This window comes from Microchirus variegatus (genome assembly GCF_963457635.1).
Source record: "Microchirus variegatus genome assembly, chromosome: 6".
In the NCBI taxonomy this organism is placed as follows: domain Eukaryota; kingdom Metazoa; phylum Chordata; class Actinopteri; order Pleuronectiformes; family Soleidae; genus Microchirus; species Microchirus variegatus.
The window spans coordinates 12,197,675-12,217,192 of record NC_139807.1 but is presented as its reverse complement, the minus strand read 5'-3'; the positions used below and the strand labels follow the sequence as shown (position 1 = coordinate 12,217,192).

At 40.3% G+C, this 19,518-nt stretch overlaps 3 protein-coding genes across 3 annotated transcripts; all 3 read left to right on the top strand.

Moving 5' to 3' along the window:
• Window positions 1–322: 322 nt before the first annotated feature.
• On the top strand, window positions 323–2,707 carry LOC310928466 (protocadherin gamma-A2-like; the record flags this gene model as incomplete). Its single annotated transcript, XM_083891013.1, has 1 exon — window positions 323–2,707. The coding sequence occupies one exon, from the start codon at window positions 323–325 to the stop codon at window positions 2,705–2,707; it is 2,385 nt and encodes a 794-aa protein (XP_083747139.1).
• A 1,689-nt stretch (window positions 2,708–4,396) lies between these two features.
• LOC310928472 (protocadherin gamma-A4-like) lies at window positions 4,397–6,739 on the top strand (the record flags this gene model as incomplete). The annotated part of the gene is made up of 1 exon (XM_083891020.1): window positions 4,397–6,739. The coding sequence occupies exon 1, from the start codon at window positions 4,433–4,435 to the stop codon at window positions 6,737–6,739; it is 2,307 nt and encodes a 768-aa protein (XP_083747146.1). The 5' UTR covers window positions 4,397–4,432.
• A 3,278-nt stretch (window positions 6,740–10,017) lies between these two features.
• Window positions 10,018–17,148, top strand: LOC310928819 (protocadherin gamma-A11-like; the record flags this gene model as incomplete). Its single annotated transcript, XM_083891470.1, has 2 exons — window positions 10,018–10,663; window positions 15,410–17,148. 2 exons carry the CDS (start codon window positions 10,018–10,020, stop codon window positions 17,146–17,148), a joined length of 2,385 nt encoding a protein of 794 aa, XP_083747596.1.
• Window positions 17,149–19,518: the final 2,370 nt, after the last annotated feature.

The following is a 19,518-nucleotide window of genomic DNA, read 5'->3' as shown; positions in this document are numbered from 1 at the left end:
TTTTGTGGTTCTGTTGAGAAACACCACAGTTAATACACCTTGTGTTTTGTTATGAATGGTCTGTGCATTTTTGTAGTATTAAACTATTTCTAACAAGCTTCATTTCGACTTTTTTGAATTAGTGTAACTGTTGCACTCAACTCACGGTGTCGCTGTACACCAGCTTTACGATATTAGAATGCATCTATCCTTTGTGGACTGACGTTCTTCGACTCATATTAACCAGTTAACGGATCAGCACAGTCGCGCTGTTTTGGTGTTGCTTTCAGCCATTGGAGTAAAATTGTGTTTTACCGATACTTCTGCTTCTTCAGTTTTGATAATGGTTTCAAAGACGACCATGTTTCAGCCGCGCTGCTTCTATTTTCTCCTCCTGTTTTTCCGTATTGCGGATGGCGACGTGAGCTTTTCTTTTCCAGAGGAGACGAAGCGAGGATCTGTGATTGGGAATATCGCTAAGGATCTCGGGCTGGAAACGGGCGCATTTGCTAACCGAAGACCCCGCATTGACGCAGATGCGACTGATAAACGTTACTGTGACATAAATCTGAGCAGCGGAGATCTGGTTGTGGCAGAAAGGATTGACCGAGAGAGGCTTTGTGGGAAAAAGGCTTCGTGCATCATAAAATACGAGCTTGTGCTGGAGAATCCTCTTGAGCTCCATCGGATTAATCTTCATATTCAAGATATTAATGATAATTCACCACAATTTAATGACGACTCTGTCGATCTAGAAATTCAAGAATCTACAGACAGGGGAGCTCGTTTTGTGATAGGGGAGGCGCATGATGCCGATGTAGGACAGAATTCAGTTCAACAGTACAGCCTGAAGAAGAATGATAATTTTATTTTAGATGCTAATGGAAACACAGTCGAGCTTGTTCTTGACAAAGAGGTCGATCGTGAGAAACAAGGAGACATTAATTTGCTCCTCACAGCTTTGGATGGTGGTTCTCCTCAGAGATCAGGTACTGTAGTCATACACGTCACTGTGCTGGATGCTAACGATAACGCCCCAGTGTTCAGTCAGGCCGTTTATAAAGCCAGTCTGCCTGAAAACTCTCCTGTAGATACTGTAGTGGTCACTGTGAGCGCGACTGATGCAGACGAGGGAGTCAATGGAGATGTGACATATGACTTTGAACATGTAACTGAGGATGTGAAGGAGATATTTAGTATTGACCGTAAATTGGGTCAGATACGAGTAATTGGTGATGTTGATTATGAAACCAGTACATCATTTGAAATACGCGTTAAAGCAAAAGATGGGTTAGGTCTTTCTTCTTATGCTAAGTTAATAATTTCCATTACTGACATGAATGACAACGCCCCAGTAGTCAATTTAAAGTCTCTGACTAACCCCATACCAGAAAACACCACACCTGGTACAGAGGTGGGCCTCATTAACGTGCAGGACAGAGACTCAGAGAAAAACAGACAGGTCCGCTGCTCCATTCAGCAAAATGTTCCTTTTAAGTTAGTTCCTTCTATTAAAAACTATTATTCTCTGGTGACCACAGGACAACTGGACCGTGAACTAGTGTCTGATTACAACATTACAATCAGTGCCACTGACGAGGGCTCTCCACCTCTGTCCTCCTCTAAAACTGTTCAGTTATCTGTAGCTGACATCAACGACAACCCACCTGTGTTTGAGGAACAGTCCTACAGCGCATATGTGACTGAAAATAACAAACCTGGCTCCACTTTATGTTCCGTTACTGCTCGAGACCCCGACTGGAGACAAAACGGTACTGTGATTTATTCTCTGTTACCTGGTGAGGTGAACGGTGCCCCGGTGTCCTCCTATGTATCAGTGAACGGAGACACGGGGGTGATCCACGCTGTGAGGTCGTTTGATTATGAACAGTTGAGGAACTTCAAAGTCCAGGTGATGGCCAGAGACAACGGTTCTCCTCCACTCAGCAGTAACGTGACCGTCAGTGTCTTCATATCTGATGTGAACGACAACTCTCCTCAGATACTGTATCCCGCCCTGGAGGGAAACTCCTTCATGACCGAGCTGGTCCCCAAAGCTGCACACGGAGGCTCTCTGGTGTCCAAAGTGATAGCAGTGGACGCGGACTCTGGACAGAACGCCTGGCTGTCCTATCATATAGTTACATCCACTGACTCGGGACTTTTCACTATAGGTGTCCACAGTGGAGAGATCAGGACACAGCGGGACTTTTCAGAATCTGACAGCATGAAACAGAACCTTATTGTGGCGGTGAAAGATAACGGACAGCCCTCTCTCTCTGCCACCTGCTCCATGTATTTAATTATTTCTGATAACTTGGCTGAGGTGACTGAATTGAAGGAGATTTCTTATGATGAGAAGAATTCCAAACTGACCTCTTATCTGATAATCGCCCTCGTGTCTGTTTCCACTTTTTTCCTGACCTTCATCATCATCATTCTGGGTGTGAGGTTCTGTCGCAGGAGAAAGCCCAGACTGTTGTTTGACGGAGCAGTCGCCATCCCCAGCGCTTATCTCCCTCCTAATTACGCAGATGTTGACGGCACAGGAACTTTACGCAGCGCATACAATTATGACGCCTACCTGACAACAGGTTCCAGAACCAGTGACTTTAAGTTTGTGACATCTTACAATGACAACACACTGCCTGCTGACCAGACTCTGAGGAAAAGTCCCAGTGACTTTGCTGAAGTCTTTGGAGACTTTGATGCTTCTCCTGAGGTATGAATATGTGTATCATCATGCTTCACCTATTTTCATATTTCCACCTGTAAAAGCTGATGTGTGAGAGTAAAGTTATCTCTGGTCTTGTATTGCAGGAATTTGGTCCTTGTGTCTCTGTCCTTGGTGCTGAACTTTACTATTCATTGTTTTTTGCTTTTGCAAGCAACATATTCATCTGTTTTGGATTTGCCAGAACCTTTATATCACAGTTTGCTGATTGTTTTTCTGGGTCAGACACTGAAGACCTTGTCCAGTTGAGTTAGGTAATGCATTTGAAAAACTGCACATTGAAAGCAGTTTCTTTATTTCTTTCTTTTTTAAACTCTGCTCAACAGATTCAAATCCTGACCTTATACCCACATTCCATTTGACTATTCATTTTATTTCTCTATTCAGTTAACCATAATTTTACTTCTTCTCCGCCACTTGTGTCTTAGTTGACTATCTTTTTGTATGTTACCTTGTCTTTAACTTCTATTTCTTTTTATTCGGTTTTAGACCAACATCTGTCCTTTCCATACATATGAAATAGTAAAGAATTATTGTGTGTGTATATATATTTATATATATATTATTCATATTTGTATCCCTTAATAATAGTAGGAGTCGTAGTAGTAGTATACGTTAATAGGATCATATCAACAAATGATCATAGGTGTGATCAATTCTTGTCTGTTGACAATATTGTTAAGTAAACATCAAAGTTGGCAAATAGTTGGCAATTAGTTGCTTATTTGTTGATAGACAAATATTTTATAGTTGACATTTAATATGCATGGAAGAGTAGTCTCTTATTTGCTTGTTCATATTGGTTTTCTACTGGCATTTGAAGGAAATATGGTTTGTCGATAAAGCTTGCAATGTTGCGGCAATCAAATTATATTTTCATCACTGATTTTGCTTGCTATTTTGGTCATTGGCCTCATTTAAAACATCAGAATTTTGCTGTGCAAACATGTCAGCTCTGCCGAGCAAAAGTAAATTTTCAGGAACTCAACTAACAGTTTACTTATCTTTTATATATATATGTGTAACATGGACTACAACCAGGTCTTCTAATGCAGAGATTGCATTACTTGTTTCAAAGATGAATGCAGTATTGCATAATATTTCAATATACATGGCATGAATTTACAGTTGTGATGTTGTCTTTGGCTTTTTTTGTGCATCATGACAAAAATCTGTTTTAATACTGATGGCTATGCAATGGCAGGTACAATTCTATTAGTATGTTTCAAGTGTGGAGAAAAAATATGTCCTAAAAGGTCTGTACTTCCTTTATCTTGATGCAGCTTTTCCATAAATGCACAGAACTATACATGTACAGTATGAGTAGTTCTGTTGATAAACATTAGAGTTGATTCACTTTGTGTTTTGTTATGACTAGTGTGTACATTTTTGCTGTCTACAACTATTTATATCATTGTTCCCTTCGACTTTTTAAAATGAATGTTATTGTTGCACTCAACTCACGGTGTCGCTGTACACCAGCTTTACGATATTAGAATGCATCTATCCTTTGTGGACAGACGTTCTTGGACTCATATTAACCGGTTCACACTTCAGCACAGTCACGCTGTTTTGGTGTAGCGTTCAGCTTTTGGGGTAAAATTGTGTTTTACCGATTCTTCAGTGTCTTCAGTTTTGATGATGGTTTCAAAGACGACCATGTTTCAGCCGCGCTGCTTCTATTTTCTCCTCCTGTTTTTCCGTATCGCGGATGGCGACATGAGCTTTTCTTTTCCGGAGGAGATGAAACGAGGGTCTGTTATTGGGAATATCGCTAAGGATCTCGAGCTGGAGACGGGCTCACTTGCTAACAGAAGACCCCGCATTGACGCCGATGGGACTGATAAACGTTACTGTGACATAAACCTGAGCAGCGGAGATCTGGTTGTGGCAGAAAGGATTGACCGAGAGAGGCTTTGTGGGAAAAAGGCTTCGTGCATCTTAAAGTATGAGCTTGTGCTGGAGAATCCACTTGAACTCCATCGAATTAATCTTCACATTCAAGATATTAATGATAATTCGCCGCATTTTAATGATAAATATATTAATCTAGAAATTCGAGAATCTACAGACAGGGGAGCTCGTTTTGTGATCGGTCAGGCGCATGATGCGGATGTAGGACAGAATTCAGTCCAACAGTACAGCCTGAAGAAGAATGATAATTTTATTTTAGCTGCAAATGGAAACACAGTCGAGCTTGTTCTTGACAAAGAGGTCGATCGAGAAAAACAAGGGGACATTAATTTGCTCCTCACAGCTCTAGATGGTGGTTCTCCTCAGACATCAGGTACTGTAGTCATACACGTCACTGTGCTGGATGCTAATGATAACGCCCCAGTGTTCAGTCAGGCCGTTTATAAAGCCAGTCTGCCTGAAAACTCTCCTGTAGATACTGTAGTGGTCACTGTGAGCGCGACTGATGCAGACGAGGGAGTCAATGGAGATGTGACATATGACTTTGAACATGTAAATGAGGATGTGAAGGAGATATTTAATATTAACCGTAAATTAGGTCAGATACGAGTTATAGGTGAGGTTGATTATGAAACTACTAAATCATTTGAAATAGACGTTAAAGCAAAAGATGGTTTAGGTCTTTCTTCTTATGCTAAGGTAATAATTTCGATTACTGATATGAATGACAACGCCCCTGTAGTTAATGTAAAATCTCTGACTAACCCCATACCAGAAAACACCACACCTGGTACAGAGGTGGGCCTCATTAACGTGCAGGACAGAGACTCAGAGAAAAACAAACAGGTCCACTGCTCCATTCAGCAAAATGTCCCTTTTAAGTTAGTTCCTTCTATTAAAAACTATTATTCTCTGGTGACCACAGGACAACTGGACCGTGAACTAGTGTCTGATTACAACATTACAATCAGTGCCACTGACGAGGGCTCTCCACCTCTGTCCTCCTCTAAAACTGTTCAGTTATCTGTAGCTGACATCAACGACAACCCACCTGTGTTTGAGGAACAGTCCTACAGCGCATATGTGACTGAAAATAACAAACCTGGCTCCACTTTATGTTCCGTTACTGCTCGAGACCCCGACTGGAGACAAAACGGTACAGTGATTTATTCTCTGTTACCTGGTGAGGTGAACGGTGCCCCGGTGTCCTCCTATGTATCAGTGAACGGAGACACGGGGGTGATCCACGCTGTGAGGTCGTTTGATTATGAACAGTTGAGGAACTTTAAAGTCCAGGTGATGGCCAGAGACAACGGTTCTCCTCCACTCAGCAGTAACGTGACCGTCAGTGTCTTCATATCTGATGTGAACGACAACTCTCCTCAGATACTGTATCCCGCCCTGGAGGGAAACTCCTTCATGACCGAGCTGGTCCCCAAAGCTGCACACGGAGGCTCTCTGGTGTCCAAAGTGATAGCAGTGGACGCGGACTCTGGACAGAACGCCTGGCTGTCCTATCATATAGTTACATCCACTGACCCTGGACTTTTCACTATAGGTGTCCACAGTGGAGAGATCAGGACACAGCGGGACATTTCAGAATCTGACAGCATGAAACAGAACCTTATTGTGGCGGTGAAAGATAACGGACAGCCCTCTCTCTCTGCCACCTGCTCCATGTATTTAATTATTTCGGATAACTTGGCTGAGGTGACAGAACTGAAGGACATTTCTTATGATGAGAAGAATTCCAAACTGACCTCTTATCTGATCATCGCACTGGTGTCTGTGTCCACTTTTTTCCTGACCTTCATCATCATCATCGTGGGTGTGAGGTTCTGTCGCAGGAGAAAGCCCAGACTGTTGTTTGACGGAGCAGTCGCCATCCCCAGCGCTTATCTCCCTCCCAATTACGCAGATGTTGACGGCACAGGAACTTTACGCAGCACTTACAATTATGACGCCTACTTGACAACAGGTTCTAGAACCAGTGACTTTAAGTTTGTGACATCTTACAATGACAACACACTGCCTGCTGACCAGACTCTGAGGAAAAGTCCCAGTGACTTTGCTGAAGTCTTTGGAGACTTTGATGCTTCTCCTGAGGTATGAATATGTGTATCATCATGCATCACCTATTTTTATATTTCCACCTGTAAAAGCTGATGTGTGAGAGTAAAGTTATCTCTGGTCTTGCAGTGCAGTTATGTGGTCCTTGTGTCTCTGTCCTTGGTGCTGAACTTCATTAATCATGTTGTATACTTTTGCAAGCGACATAGTCATCTGTTTTGCATTTGCCAGAACCTTTATATCACACGAAAAGTCCCAGTGACTTTGCTGACGTGTTTGGAGACTTGGAAGGTTGTTCAGAGGTATGCATATCAATGGCACAGTTTGTTTAAAAACTACAGCGAGAAAAACACGTTATAGTATTTCACATTTCACATTTACCGTTGAACTAAATGAAAATAAAAACATACTTAGGTCCCACTACCCAAAGTTTTATTTGTCTCATGTCGTGCGTAATGGTTTCAGTTGCTTAACGGCACTTTTCTATTCATCTCCAACAACACCTTCTAGATTCTTATGAAATGTTTTGACGTGCATTTGGTGAGAAAGACGAGCAGCCTGGGCTGATTAGCTCTATGTATACCTGTTATTGCTGGTGTTTGGACAGCAAATATGTTTCATATTGTGGCTTTAATTTAAGCAAGTTTCACCTGCTGATATATTGAATATTCTATATTGACTTTTCATTGACATATGTTAACACATAAAAAAAACATTTAAAAAATAGATTGTGTCACAATATCTGATTCTGTTCATTTTATTTGATAACTTTCTTTTATTGCAAAAGCACATTTTCCAACAATCTATTGATTTCTGCTGTAGATTTGACACAAATAATAGTTCCATACTCTATATTTAGGTTGGTACCCTTTTGCTTAACATTTTTTTCTCAAATTGAAACTTGGCTGATGAGTTGGTCTGAGATCTTCATAATAAATGCTCCATTTTCAATTAATGATTTAACGTTTTTAAGGCATTTAATTTCTCATTCTTATCTGTGACCATGTTTTCTGATTTCTTTTGCCGTGATTTCATTTTTCGTGTGTCTTTCATATTCCAGTAGTTTTTTGGTCAGGTGGCTCTGTCTCCCGACATGATCTATCTTAACTTGACAAATAAAAACATATTCTACAGATTCTTAATCTCTGCTTATGCACAGACTGCTTTCGGTTATTAGTTTATTTTTCCCATTCCTTAAAGTGGCTTGCTTTATGTTGGTTTACTGTGATTTGTTTATTAATAGTAGTCTCCTTGTGAGACTCACCAGACTGTTTTTAATAGGGAACACTCAGTCTCAGTAGCAGTTGATGGGGAAATTCTCTTCTGAGCTCAGTTTGCTTTGAAGGTGCTGTTGAAAGAAATGTGTTTTGATGGGCTTATGGCAGGTGCTTAAATGATTACAGTCCTGTGATTTTCTGCATGCTCAGCAGGCATGGTGGTTACAGTTCTTCATGCATGTAGAATTTATTTTGGTGTATAATTGCAACAGGTGTAACTCTGATGACTCGTAATGGCCTTAGACAGAAGTGCCTGCAGCAACATGAGGAAATCCATGCTGACACGCATCCATGGCATATATACTCTATGAACTGAAGATATGTTAGTCTCATCATTTAAATCACTGCTGGTTCAGGATTCTGTTTTTGTGAGATTTGTTTTAAGTTATATCCGGTCTGTCCAGTGCAGTAGGAAAAAAACAGATGATTCAAATATGCACTGAAAAACAAAATCTATGATTTACACCTGGGTTACAATTTGTTTGTTTGAAATGTAGTTTATCTCATGAACAGTCAAACAGTCATGATATGTGCTCCATGAACAGCTCCGCATGAATGATTCACGTTTTTTTCCCCCAGAATCTTGTTGTATCCAGTTTGTGTTTTCATTGCATAAGGCAAACATTTAATGTTTTATTAGATGTGAATTGACTGTTTACTGATCTTTTTTGTGAAGAAAATGCATGCTGGATTACAAACAGATAAGACAAACCATGTTAATAGAATTCTTTTTTTTTATCTACAGTAATTTTGGTTACAGCTGTGCCTCTTGGGTTTTAATTTGAAACTGATTGCTTTACTGACAGATAACACGATTAACATTATGTGCATGGAGCAACATCTCTGGACAGCAACAAAACATTGAATTAAAAAGCATCAGGGATAACGTTATTGACATAAAACATAAAAGGTTATTCATTTTAAATCATTGGCTATAATGTTAATATCAGTGTGGATGTCATGTCCACTGTTAAACTTGATTGTTAAGTTTCTTTCTTTTCCTGATTTTTTACTGATTTGTACATAATATTATCTGTAAATACTTACATCATAAATCTGTTGACTGTATACAGTTTGTCAGCAAACTATATGTAGCCGAGATTCATTTTATTTTATTGTATTTTATTTTATTTTGGCCATATATTTCACATAATTTTCTATTGTGAACTCCCCCAAAATTGTTTTTATTGTAAATAGGTTCCACATTATTTTTTACATGCCATACCTGTTTTGTTTCCCTGGGGAGTAATTTGGCGTTACACCTGTGTGTCCAGCTTCAGTGAGCACTGACGCTCTGAGCTGGTAAGTTGTGTTGGCATCTTTCTCCCTTTGGTTTCTTAAAAAAATATATTTTTGTTGTCACTTTAAAATAGTTTTGTTACAATGCACGCGCATGGGTTACATCTTCATTGTGTTGGTAACTCGTACGTTGTTAAATTGTTACAGAAACAGACTTTTATGTGCTTGAACGAGAGCGTGGGTTAGCTTAATGCTAGTGGCAGTGAGCTAAGGACACCGCTGCGTGTCTGGGAGTGAGTTGCAGTGTGGGTTAAAGACCCTTTTCTTTTCCTTAATATATCTATATTTTGTTGCTTAATGATGTATATATTTTATATGCTGTTTTTTTATTTAATTGATATTTTGGAGACTGCTTTATTTGTGTTTGATAATTTCCTCATGTTTGGGTTTTTATTTAAATGTTTATTTATGGATTTTGAGTGAGCACTGACGCTCTGAGCTGAAAGGGAATAAATCCTCCTGAAACTCAACTCCTGTGTGTGCCTCACTCAAAACTGAAAAAAAGACACAACGCAGAAACTCATTGGCTACATATACTCACTTAAGCTGTAATTTTAATTTACTAGTGTTTTGCTGAATCTAACTCACGGTGGCGCTGTGCACCATGGTTAAGGCATACATCCCTCGGCGTGGACAGGGATTCTTGTGCTCTTATGCCCATCCTGATATCGCAGTTGTTCGTCATATGAGGTGGACTCGTTTCTGTTGTCTTTATTCTTCGAGGCAGCAACGCATGAAATGATCATGGATTCGACATCGATCTGGTTTCATCCACGATTCCTCTGTCTCTTGGTCCTGTTTTTGCATATCGCGTATGGAGACGTGAGCGTTTCTTTTCCGGAGGAGATGAAACGAGGATCTGTTATTGGGAATATCGCTAAGGATCTCGGGCTGGAAACGGGCGCACTTGCTAACAGGAGAGCCCGCATTGACGCGGATGGGACTGATAAACGTTACTGTGACATAAACCTGAGCAGCGGAGATCTGGTTGTGGCAGAAAGGATTGACCGAGAGAAGCTTTGTGGACAAAAGGCTTCGTGCATCATAAAATACGAGCTTGTGCTGGAGAATCCAATTGAGCTCCACCGGATTAATCTTCACATTCAAGATATTAATGATAATTCACCGCAATTTCATGATGATTCTATCAATCTGGAAATTCAAGAATCCACAGACAGGGGAGCTCGTTTTGTGATGGAGGAGGCGCATGATGCGGATGTAGGACAGAATTCAGTTCAACAGTACAGCCTGAAGAAGAATGATAATTTTGTTTTAGCTGCAAATGGAAACACAATCGAGCTTGTTCTTGACAAAGAGCTCGATCGTGAAAAACAAGGAGACATTAATTTGGTCCTCACAGTTCTAGATGGTGGTTCTCCTCAGAGATCAGGTACTGTAGTCATACACGTCACTGTGCTCGATGCTAATGATAACGCCCCAGTGTTCAGTCAAGCCGTTTATAAAGCCAGTCTGCCTGAAAACTCTCCTGTAGATACTGTAGTGGTCACTGTGCGCGCGACTGATGCAGACGAGGGAGTCAATGGAGATGTGACATATGACTTTGGACATGCAACTGAGGATGTGAAGGAGATATTTAGTATTGACCGTAAATTAGGAGAAATACGAGTAATTGGTGATGTTGATTATGAAACAACTACATCATTTGAAATACGCGTAAAAGCGAAAGATGGGTTAGGGCTTTCTTCTTATGCTAAGGTCATAATTTCTATCTCTGACATGAATGACAACGCCCCTGTAGTTAATGTAAAATCGCTTACTAACCCCATACCAGAAAACACCACACCTGGTACAGAGGTGGGCCTCATTAACGTGCAGGACAGAGACTCGGAGAAAAACAGACAGGTCCACTGCTCCATTCAGCAAAATGTCCCTTTTAAGTTAGTTCCTTCTATTAAAAACTATTATTCTCTGGTGACCACAGGACATCTGGACCGTGAACTAGTGTCTGATTACAACATTACAATCAGTGCCACTGACGAGGGCTCTCCACCTCTGTCCTCCTCTAAAACTGTTCAGTTATCTGTAGCTGACATCAACGACAACCCACCTGTGTTTGAGGAACTGTCCTACAGCGCATATGTGACTGAAAATAACAAACCTGGCTCCACTTTATGTTCCGTTACTGCTCGAGACCCCGACTGGAGACAAAACGGTACAGTGATTTATTCTCTGTTACCTGGTGAGGTGAACGGTGCCCCGGTGTCCTCCTATGTATCAGTGAACGGAGACACGGGGGTGATCCACGCTGTGAGGTCGTTTGATTATGAACAGTTGAGGAGCTTTAAAGTCCAGGTGATGGCCAGAGACAACGGTTCTCCTCCACTCAGCAGTAACGTGACCGTCAGTGTCTTCATATCTGATGTGAACGACAACTCTCCTCAGATACTGTATCCCGCCCTGGAGGGAAACTCCTTCATGACCGAGCTGGTCCCTAAAGCTGCACACGGAGGCTCTCTGGTGTCCAAAGTGATAGCAGTGGACGCGGACTCTGGACAGAACGCCTGGCTGTCATATCATATAGTTACATCCACTGACCCAGGACTTTTCACTATTGGTGTCCACAGTGGAGAGATCAGGACACAGCGGGACATTTCTGAATCTGACAGCATGAAACAGAACCTTATTGTGGCGGTGAAAGATAACGGGCAGCCCTCTCTCTCTGCCACCTGCTCCATGTATTTAATTATTTCTGATAACTTGGCTGAGGTGACAGAACTGAAGGACATTTCTTATGATGAGAAGAATTCCAAACTGACCTCTTATCTGATTATCGCCCTGGTGTCTGTGTCCACTTTTTTCCTGACCTTCATCATCATCATTCTGGGTGTGAGGTTCTGTCGCAGGAGAAAGCCCAGACTGTTGTTTGACGGAGCAGTCGCCATCCCCAGCGCTTATCTCCCTCCTAATTACGCAGATGTTGACGGCACTGGAACTTTACGCAGCACTTACAATTATGACGCCTACCTGACAACAGGTTCTAGAACCAGTGACTTTAAGTTTGTGACATCTTACAATGACAACACACTGCCTGCTGACCAGACTCTGAGGAAAAGTCCCAGTGACTTTGCTGACGTGTTTGGAGACTTGGAAGGTTGTTCAGAGGTATGCATACCAATGGCACGGTTTATTTAAAAACTACACCATGGAAATGTGTCATTGCATTTTACATCACATTTAACCTTTAACTAAATTAATATTTTGTTCATACACATTTCCCAAAACTACTAAGTATTATTTGCCCCCAAATGTCGTGCGTAATAATGGTTTTAGGTGCTTAATTGCACTTTTCTATAATTTGTCCCTTTTCTCCCAAACCATTTGTTTGTGAAAATATTTCTTTTTTTTAAAATTTATTTAGACTTCATTCTCTGGTCTGTGAGCTTCAGTCTTGCTGCATATGAAAACATCTGTGGTGCGTTTGTCTCAGAAATAGTCTGTTTGTTATTCCATTCAGCACATTGATTCTCTTTTGCTTTAGTTATTGATGGTTTTTGGACAGCAAACATTGTGAAGTTATGACTTTCATTTTAAGTTTTTTTTTACGGCAGATATATTGAAATATATTTTCACTTTTCATTGATACATATAAAATCTGAAAAAAATAAACATTTGTAATAAGTCATTACATTAACATCAATACCAACAATGGAGCATGAAGGCTGCGATTTTAAAACAAAGATTCAGTGACAATGTGTGACGGATTCTGGTGATGCCGTTTCTTTTGTTGTAAAAAACATCTTCCAAAGAACCTTGTGATATATTTCTTATCCTTCTGTAGTTTGCTTCTCTTCATATGTTGACATTTATTTTGAATTACAAAATTTAAGTATGCTACATTTTCTTTGAGTGATTTACCGTTTTTGAGGAAGTTAATTCCTCATTCTTATCCTTGATCATATTTTCTGATTTATTATGGCATGATTTCATTTCATTTTTCATGTGTCTTTCATAATACTGTAGTTTGCGGTCACGTGCCTCTGTCTCCTGACAGGATGTACCTAAGCTTTCTGTGTGTGACAAAAATATTCTACAGGTTCATAATCTCTGCTTATGGGTGGCCTGCATTTGTTTTTTAGTTTATTTTTTGTGTTTAAAGTGGATTCCTTTATTGTTTTATAAGTTGATTTCCTGTCATTAAAAGGAGATTTGCTGTGAGACTCACCAGACTGTCTTTGACACTCTCTGTCTCAGCAGCAGCTGACAGGAAGATTCTCTTCTGAGCTCAGTTTGCTTTGAAGTTGCTGTTGAAATAAAGGTGTTTTAATGGGCTGGTTTAAGGTGCTCAAATTGTTAGAGTTCTGTGATTTCCTGCATGCTCGGCAGGCATGGTGGTTTTCTTTCTATGCTAACATGAATACAGACAGTTCTTCATACTTGTTGGAATTCTGTTTCATGTATCATTGCAACAGGTGTATCTCTGATAACTGACAATTGCCTTAGATAAACGTTCCTGCATCAACATGAGTAAATCTACACTGACACAAATCCACGGAAGATTTGCTATATTGACTGAAGATGTTGGTCTCAACATTTGTCACTACACGTAGTTACTGTTTCAGGCTTTCTTTTTGGAGACATTTATTATAATTTATACCTGTCCTGTCCAGTACAGGAGGAAAAATACACGTTTCAAATGTGCACCTTCTGTTTGGACTGTAGTTTATCTCATAAGCAGTGTTGTAGTGATTGTATGTGCTCGATGAAAAGCTCTGCATGAATGACTTAGATTTTTTTTGGAGAATATTACTATATATCCAGTTTGTGTTTTCATTATGAAGTTGATCTTAAACGGCATGTATGGCACATTATTACACATGGTGTATTGACTGAATAATATTGCTAAAAAAAAATCCAGTCTGGGATTCAAACAGACAAGATAAGCCATGTTAATAGAATGACGTATATTCCCTTTCTTTTTTTTCTTTTAACTGGACAGTGCTTTTGATTACAGCTGTTCATTTTGGTTGTTAACCCTAACCCTGATACGATTAATGCTATATGCACGCAGATAGTTTAGGTGAACATGAGTCAACTAAAAAGCATTGAGTTAAAATGCATCAGGGATAACTTTATTGATTCAAAACGGGGTATTCATTGTTATTCCTTAGCTATAATGTTTATATCAGCCTGGATGTTATGTCCACTGTTAAACTTGATTATTAACTTTTTTTTCCTTTTCTGATTATTTACTTATTTGACCCCAACTTAAGCTGTAAATACTTACAACTGTGGACTGTATATAGTTTATCAGCAAACTATACTCACTTTAGCTGTAATTTTAATTTACTAGTGTTTTCTTAAATCTAACTCACGGTGGCGCTGTGCACCATGGTTAAGGCATACATCCCTCAGCGTGGACGGAGATTATTGTGCTCTTATGCCCATCCTGAAATCGCCGTTGTTCGTCATATGAGGTGGACTCGTTTCTGTTGTCTTTATTCTTCGAGGCAGCAACGCAATTACATGATCATGGAATCGACATCGATCTGGCTTCATCCACGATTCCTCTGTCTCTTGCTTCTGTTTTTGCATATCGCGTACGGAGACGTGAGCTTTTCTTTTCCGGAGGAGATGAAGCGAGGGTCTATTATTGGGAATATCGCTAAGGATCTCGGGCTGGAAACGGGCGCACTTGCTAACAGAAGAGCCCGCATTGACGCAGATGGGACTGATAAACGTTACTGTGACATAAACCTGAGCAGCAGAGACCTGGTTGTGGCAGACAGGATTGACCGAGAGGAGCTTTGTGACGAAAAGGCATCGTGCATCATAAAATACGAGCTTGTGCTGGAGAATCCACTTGAGCTCCATCGGATTAATCTTCACATTCAAGATATTAATGATAATTCACCGCAATTTAATGATGATTCTATCAATCTGGAAATTCGAGAATCCACAGTCAGGGGAGCTCGTTTTGTGATAGAGGAGGCGCATGATGCGGATGTAGGACCGAATTCAGTTCAACAGTACAGCCTGAAGAAGAATGATAATTTTATTTTAGCTGCAAATGGAAACACAATCGAGCTTGTTCTTGACAAAGAGCTAGATCGTGAAAAACAAGGAGACATTAATTTGCTCCTCACAGCTCTAGATGGTGGTTCTCCTCAGAGATCAGGTACTGTAGTCATACACGTCACTGTGCTGGATGCTAATGATAACGCCCCAGTGTTCAGTCAGGCCGTTTATAAAGCCAGTCTGCCTGAAAACTCTCCTGTAGATACTGTAGTGGTCACTGTGAGCGCGACTGATGCAGACGAGGGAGTCAATGGAGATGTGACATATGACTTTGGGCATGTATCGGAGGGTGTGAAGAAGATGTTTAGTATTGACCGTAAATTAGGTGACATCCGAGTAATTGGTGATGTTGATTATGAAGCTAGTACATCATTTGAAATACGCGTAAAAGCGAAAGATGGGTTAGGGCTTTCTTCTTATGCTAAGGTCATTATTACTATCACTGATATGAATGACAACGCACCTATAGTTAATGTAAAATCTCTGACTAACCCCATACCAGAAAACACCACACCTGGTACAGAGGTCGGCATCATTAACGTGCAGGACAGAGACTCAGAGAAAAACAGACAGGTCCGCTGCTCCATTCAGCAAAATGTTCCCTTTAAGTTAGTTCCCTCGATTAAAAACTATTATTCTCTGGTGACCACAGGACAACTGGACCGTGAACTAGTGTCTGATTACAACATTACAATCAGTGCCACTGACGAGGGCTCTCCACCTCTGTCCTCCTCTAAAACTGTTCAGTTATCTGTAGCTGACATCAACGACAACCCACCTGTGTTTGAGGAACAGTCCTACAGCGCATATGTGACTGAAAATAACAAACCTGGCTCCACTTTATGTTCCGTTACTGCTCGAGACCCCGACTGGAGACAAAACGGTACAGTGATTTATTCTCTGTTACCTGGTGAGGTGAACGGTGTCCCAGTGTCCTCCTATGTGTCAGTGAACGGAGACACGGGGGTGATCCACGCTGTGAGGTCGTTTGATTATGAACAGTTGAGGAACTTTAAAGTCCAGGTGATGGCAAGAGACAACGGTTCTCCTCCACTCAGCAGTAACGTGACCGTCAGTGTCTTCATATCTGATGTGAACGACAACTCTCCTCAGATACTGTATCCCGCCCTGGAGGGAAACTCCTTCATGACCGAGCTGGTCCCCAAAGCTGCACAGGGAGGCTCTCTGGTGTCCAAAGTGATAGCAGTGGACGCGGACTCTGGACAGAACGCCTGGCTGTCCTATCATATAGTTACATCCACTGACCCAGGACTTTTCACTATAGGTGTCCACAGTGGAGAGATCAGGACACAGCGGGACATTTCAGAATCTGACAGCATGAAACAGAACCTTATTGTGGCGGTGAAAGATAACGGACAGCCCTCTCTCTCTGCCACCTGCTCCATGTATTTAATTATTTCTGATAACTTGGCTGAAGTGACAGAACTGAAGGAGATTTCTAATGATGAGAAGAATTCCAAACTGACCTCTTATCTGATAATCGCCCTGGTGTCTGTGTCCACTTTTTTCCTGACCTTCATCATCATCATCCTGGGTGTGAGGTTTTGTCGCAGGAGAAAGCCCAGACTGTTGTTTGACGGAGCAGTCGCCATCCCCAGCGCTTATCTCCCTCCTAATTACGCAGATGTTGACGGCACAGGAACTTTACGCAGCACTTACAATTATGACGCCTACCTGACAACAGGTTCTAGAACCAGTGACTTTAAGTTTGTGACATCTTACAATGACAACACAGTGCCTGCTGACCAGACTCTGAGGAAAAGTCCCAGTGACTTTGCTGACGTGTTTGGAGACTGTGATACTTCTCCTGAGGTTTGAGCAGGTTTTAATCTTATTTGTCCATGCCCCTGTATATCTGCCCCTGGAGGCTACACTCGTGGAACATGATGTGGCCTGTGTGGCAGCTTTCGGGTTGATATTTAACTTTAAACTAAGTTAAAATAAAAAATGTTATCCACATGTATTTTTCAAAATTGTGTTATATTCCCCACACTTCGTGCGTAATAATGGTAATTGCGCTTTTCTGTCGATGTATCCCGTTTTATAAAACATATATTTCTAAAAAGCGTGATGCAAATAGTTTTGAAGCTCATATTTTTTTTCATATTCATATCTATTACTTGATGTATGTCTTTCACTCGCGCGCACCCCCCCCCCCCCACACACACACACACACACCCACACGCACACGCACACACAAGCACAAGCAGAATAATAGGAAAAAAGAGAGATCGTTAAATTACTGCTGGCTCTGTCCTTGATGCTGAATAGTGTTTGTGCCTTTTGAGTCCTTACAATGTTCTTTTTTTCTTTATATGGGAAATTGTTTTTTCTTTGTCCATTTCCATGTATTTTTTGAGAGAGAGGGTGAACTTGTGATCATTGTCTTTCTGCTACTAAAACTATCCTAACATATTCACATCAAGACGACCATGAATAAATATGGATTTTCTGGAAAACAAGAAAACCTTTATTTAAGTCATGTTTTTTTTTGTTTATGTTTTAAAAACGCATTTGCCTTTGTCCGTTATCTGACAGTGTAGTGTGTATAATATTTATATCCTTGAAACTAAAATTTTGTGTATAAGTACATGTTTTTGAGTGTCATTCAACAAAGTGACACTATATAATGAGGAAAAATACGAATATTTGTATTATTTAAAATGACAGTCAAGTGTTGGTTCCTTAAATAATTTTTGTTATTTGCTTGAGACGGAGCACAGTTGCCAAACAACTATTATATATATTCCACCACTCTTAAATTATTAATCTCAGTGCTTATTATCCTGTTTAATATTCAAACATTTACAAATGCCGTCAGTCAGAATCTTTACCTACAGATAATAGATAAAAGATAACCTGTAATGAAGAAGTGAAGTATTTTCGTGAAAACATTAGGCAATGTGGGTGTGTTTTTTATAAATAAATAAGAATGACGTCATTTAACAAAGATATTACATCTCAATGCTTTTAAGGAAAAGTTACTTGTCAACGGTGTGCCGGAGTATATAGTATATTTCATCCTCACCAACAAGAGTCTCTAAAGGCTGCCCACATCTAAACTCCTGAAGAAAAGTCGCAGAAAGAAATCTTAACATGAAATCTGTTTGCAGACCCACCTCTATTCAGAAAAAACCCTAACGTACCCGGCAAGTATATGATTAAGGAAGTGGTGACCTGGGGCAGTGTGTGTGCATATATTTATTGGTAATAGTCAATATTATAATATTTATGAAATCTTATTTCAGTGTCAGTATTTAAAAAAGATTGTTGCATATTGAAGGATTGTATTGTGTGTGTGTGTGTGTGTGTGTGTGTGTGTGTGTGTGTGTGTGTGTGTGTGTGTGCGCGCGCGTAATGTGTGTAAAGCTCTGCTGGAGTAGCAGAGAATTGTTGCATTACAGCAGGATATTCAGTTCCATACTAGATATATGTTTCTGATTTTGCCAGCACATGTTTTTCTGAAATCATGTTTAATAACGGACATATGAGTGCACTTTAAATAATTGCTGCGTCAAAGGATTTATTTGGGGGTGGGGGATTCATTTTCATTCATGCAAATAAAAAAATTAAGGACATATTTATTTTCTTGAGTTAATGTTACACTGCAAATCAAGTATATGGTAACTGGAAGTAACTGCTGGCACATTGTGTATAAGAGTTTTTAAAGTGTCTTTAAGTGACAAGTCTGTAATAACTTTGGTTTTGTGTGTGTTATAAAGTGGGTGATGTGTTTTAGCCTGCTACCTGCTGTTCCTATCATTTTTTGAAATGTGATGGCATGTTTTCTCCCAGCATATTTAGAAGCGATTCACCTGATACACTCTAACTCATTTCTTGTTTTTTCTCTCCCTTTTCTTTATTGCACTCTCGGAATGGCACCTGCAACTGGATCAAATAGGTAAGAAAGTTTTCATCCCCCTTTCCTTTTTCTTTACCCCTCACAATGTACACGACTTATCTTATCCTGTTATGTTGGTGTTACAACCTTATCAACACCAAGCAGGTGACACTGAATGCACATCTGTCATTTCTTCTCTCTATTCTTCATTTATACCCCTCTTCATCTCTGGTAACACAGACAGTTAGCTAACGTGTGGCATTTTGGCATTTTGACATTTTCTTACTCTTGCAAGATTGATGTTGTACTTTACTTAATGCTGAGCACTGTGTGATTTGACTTTAAGT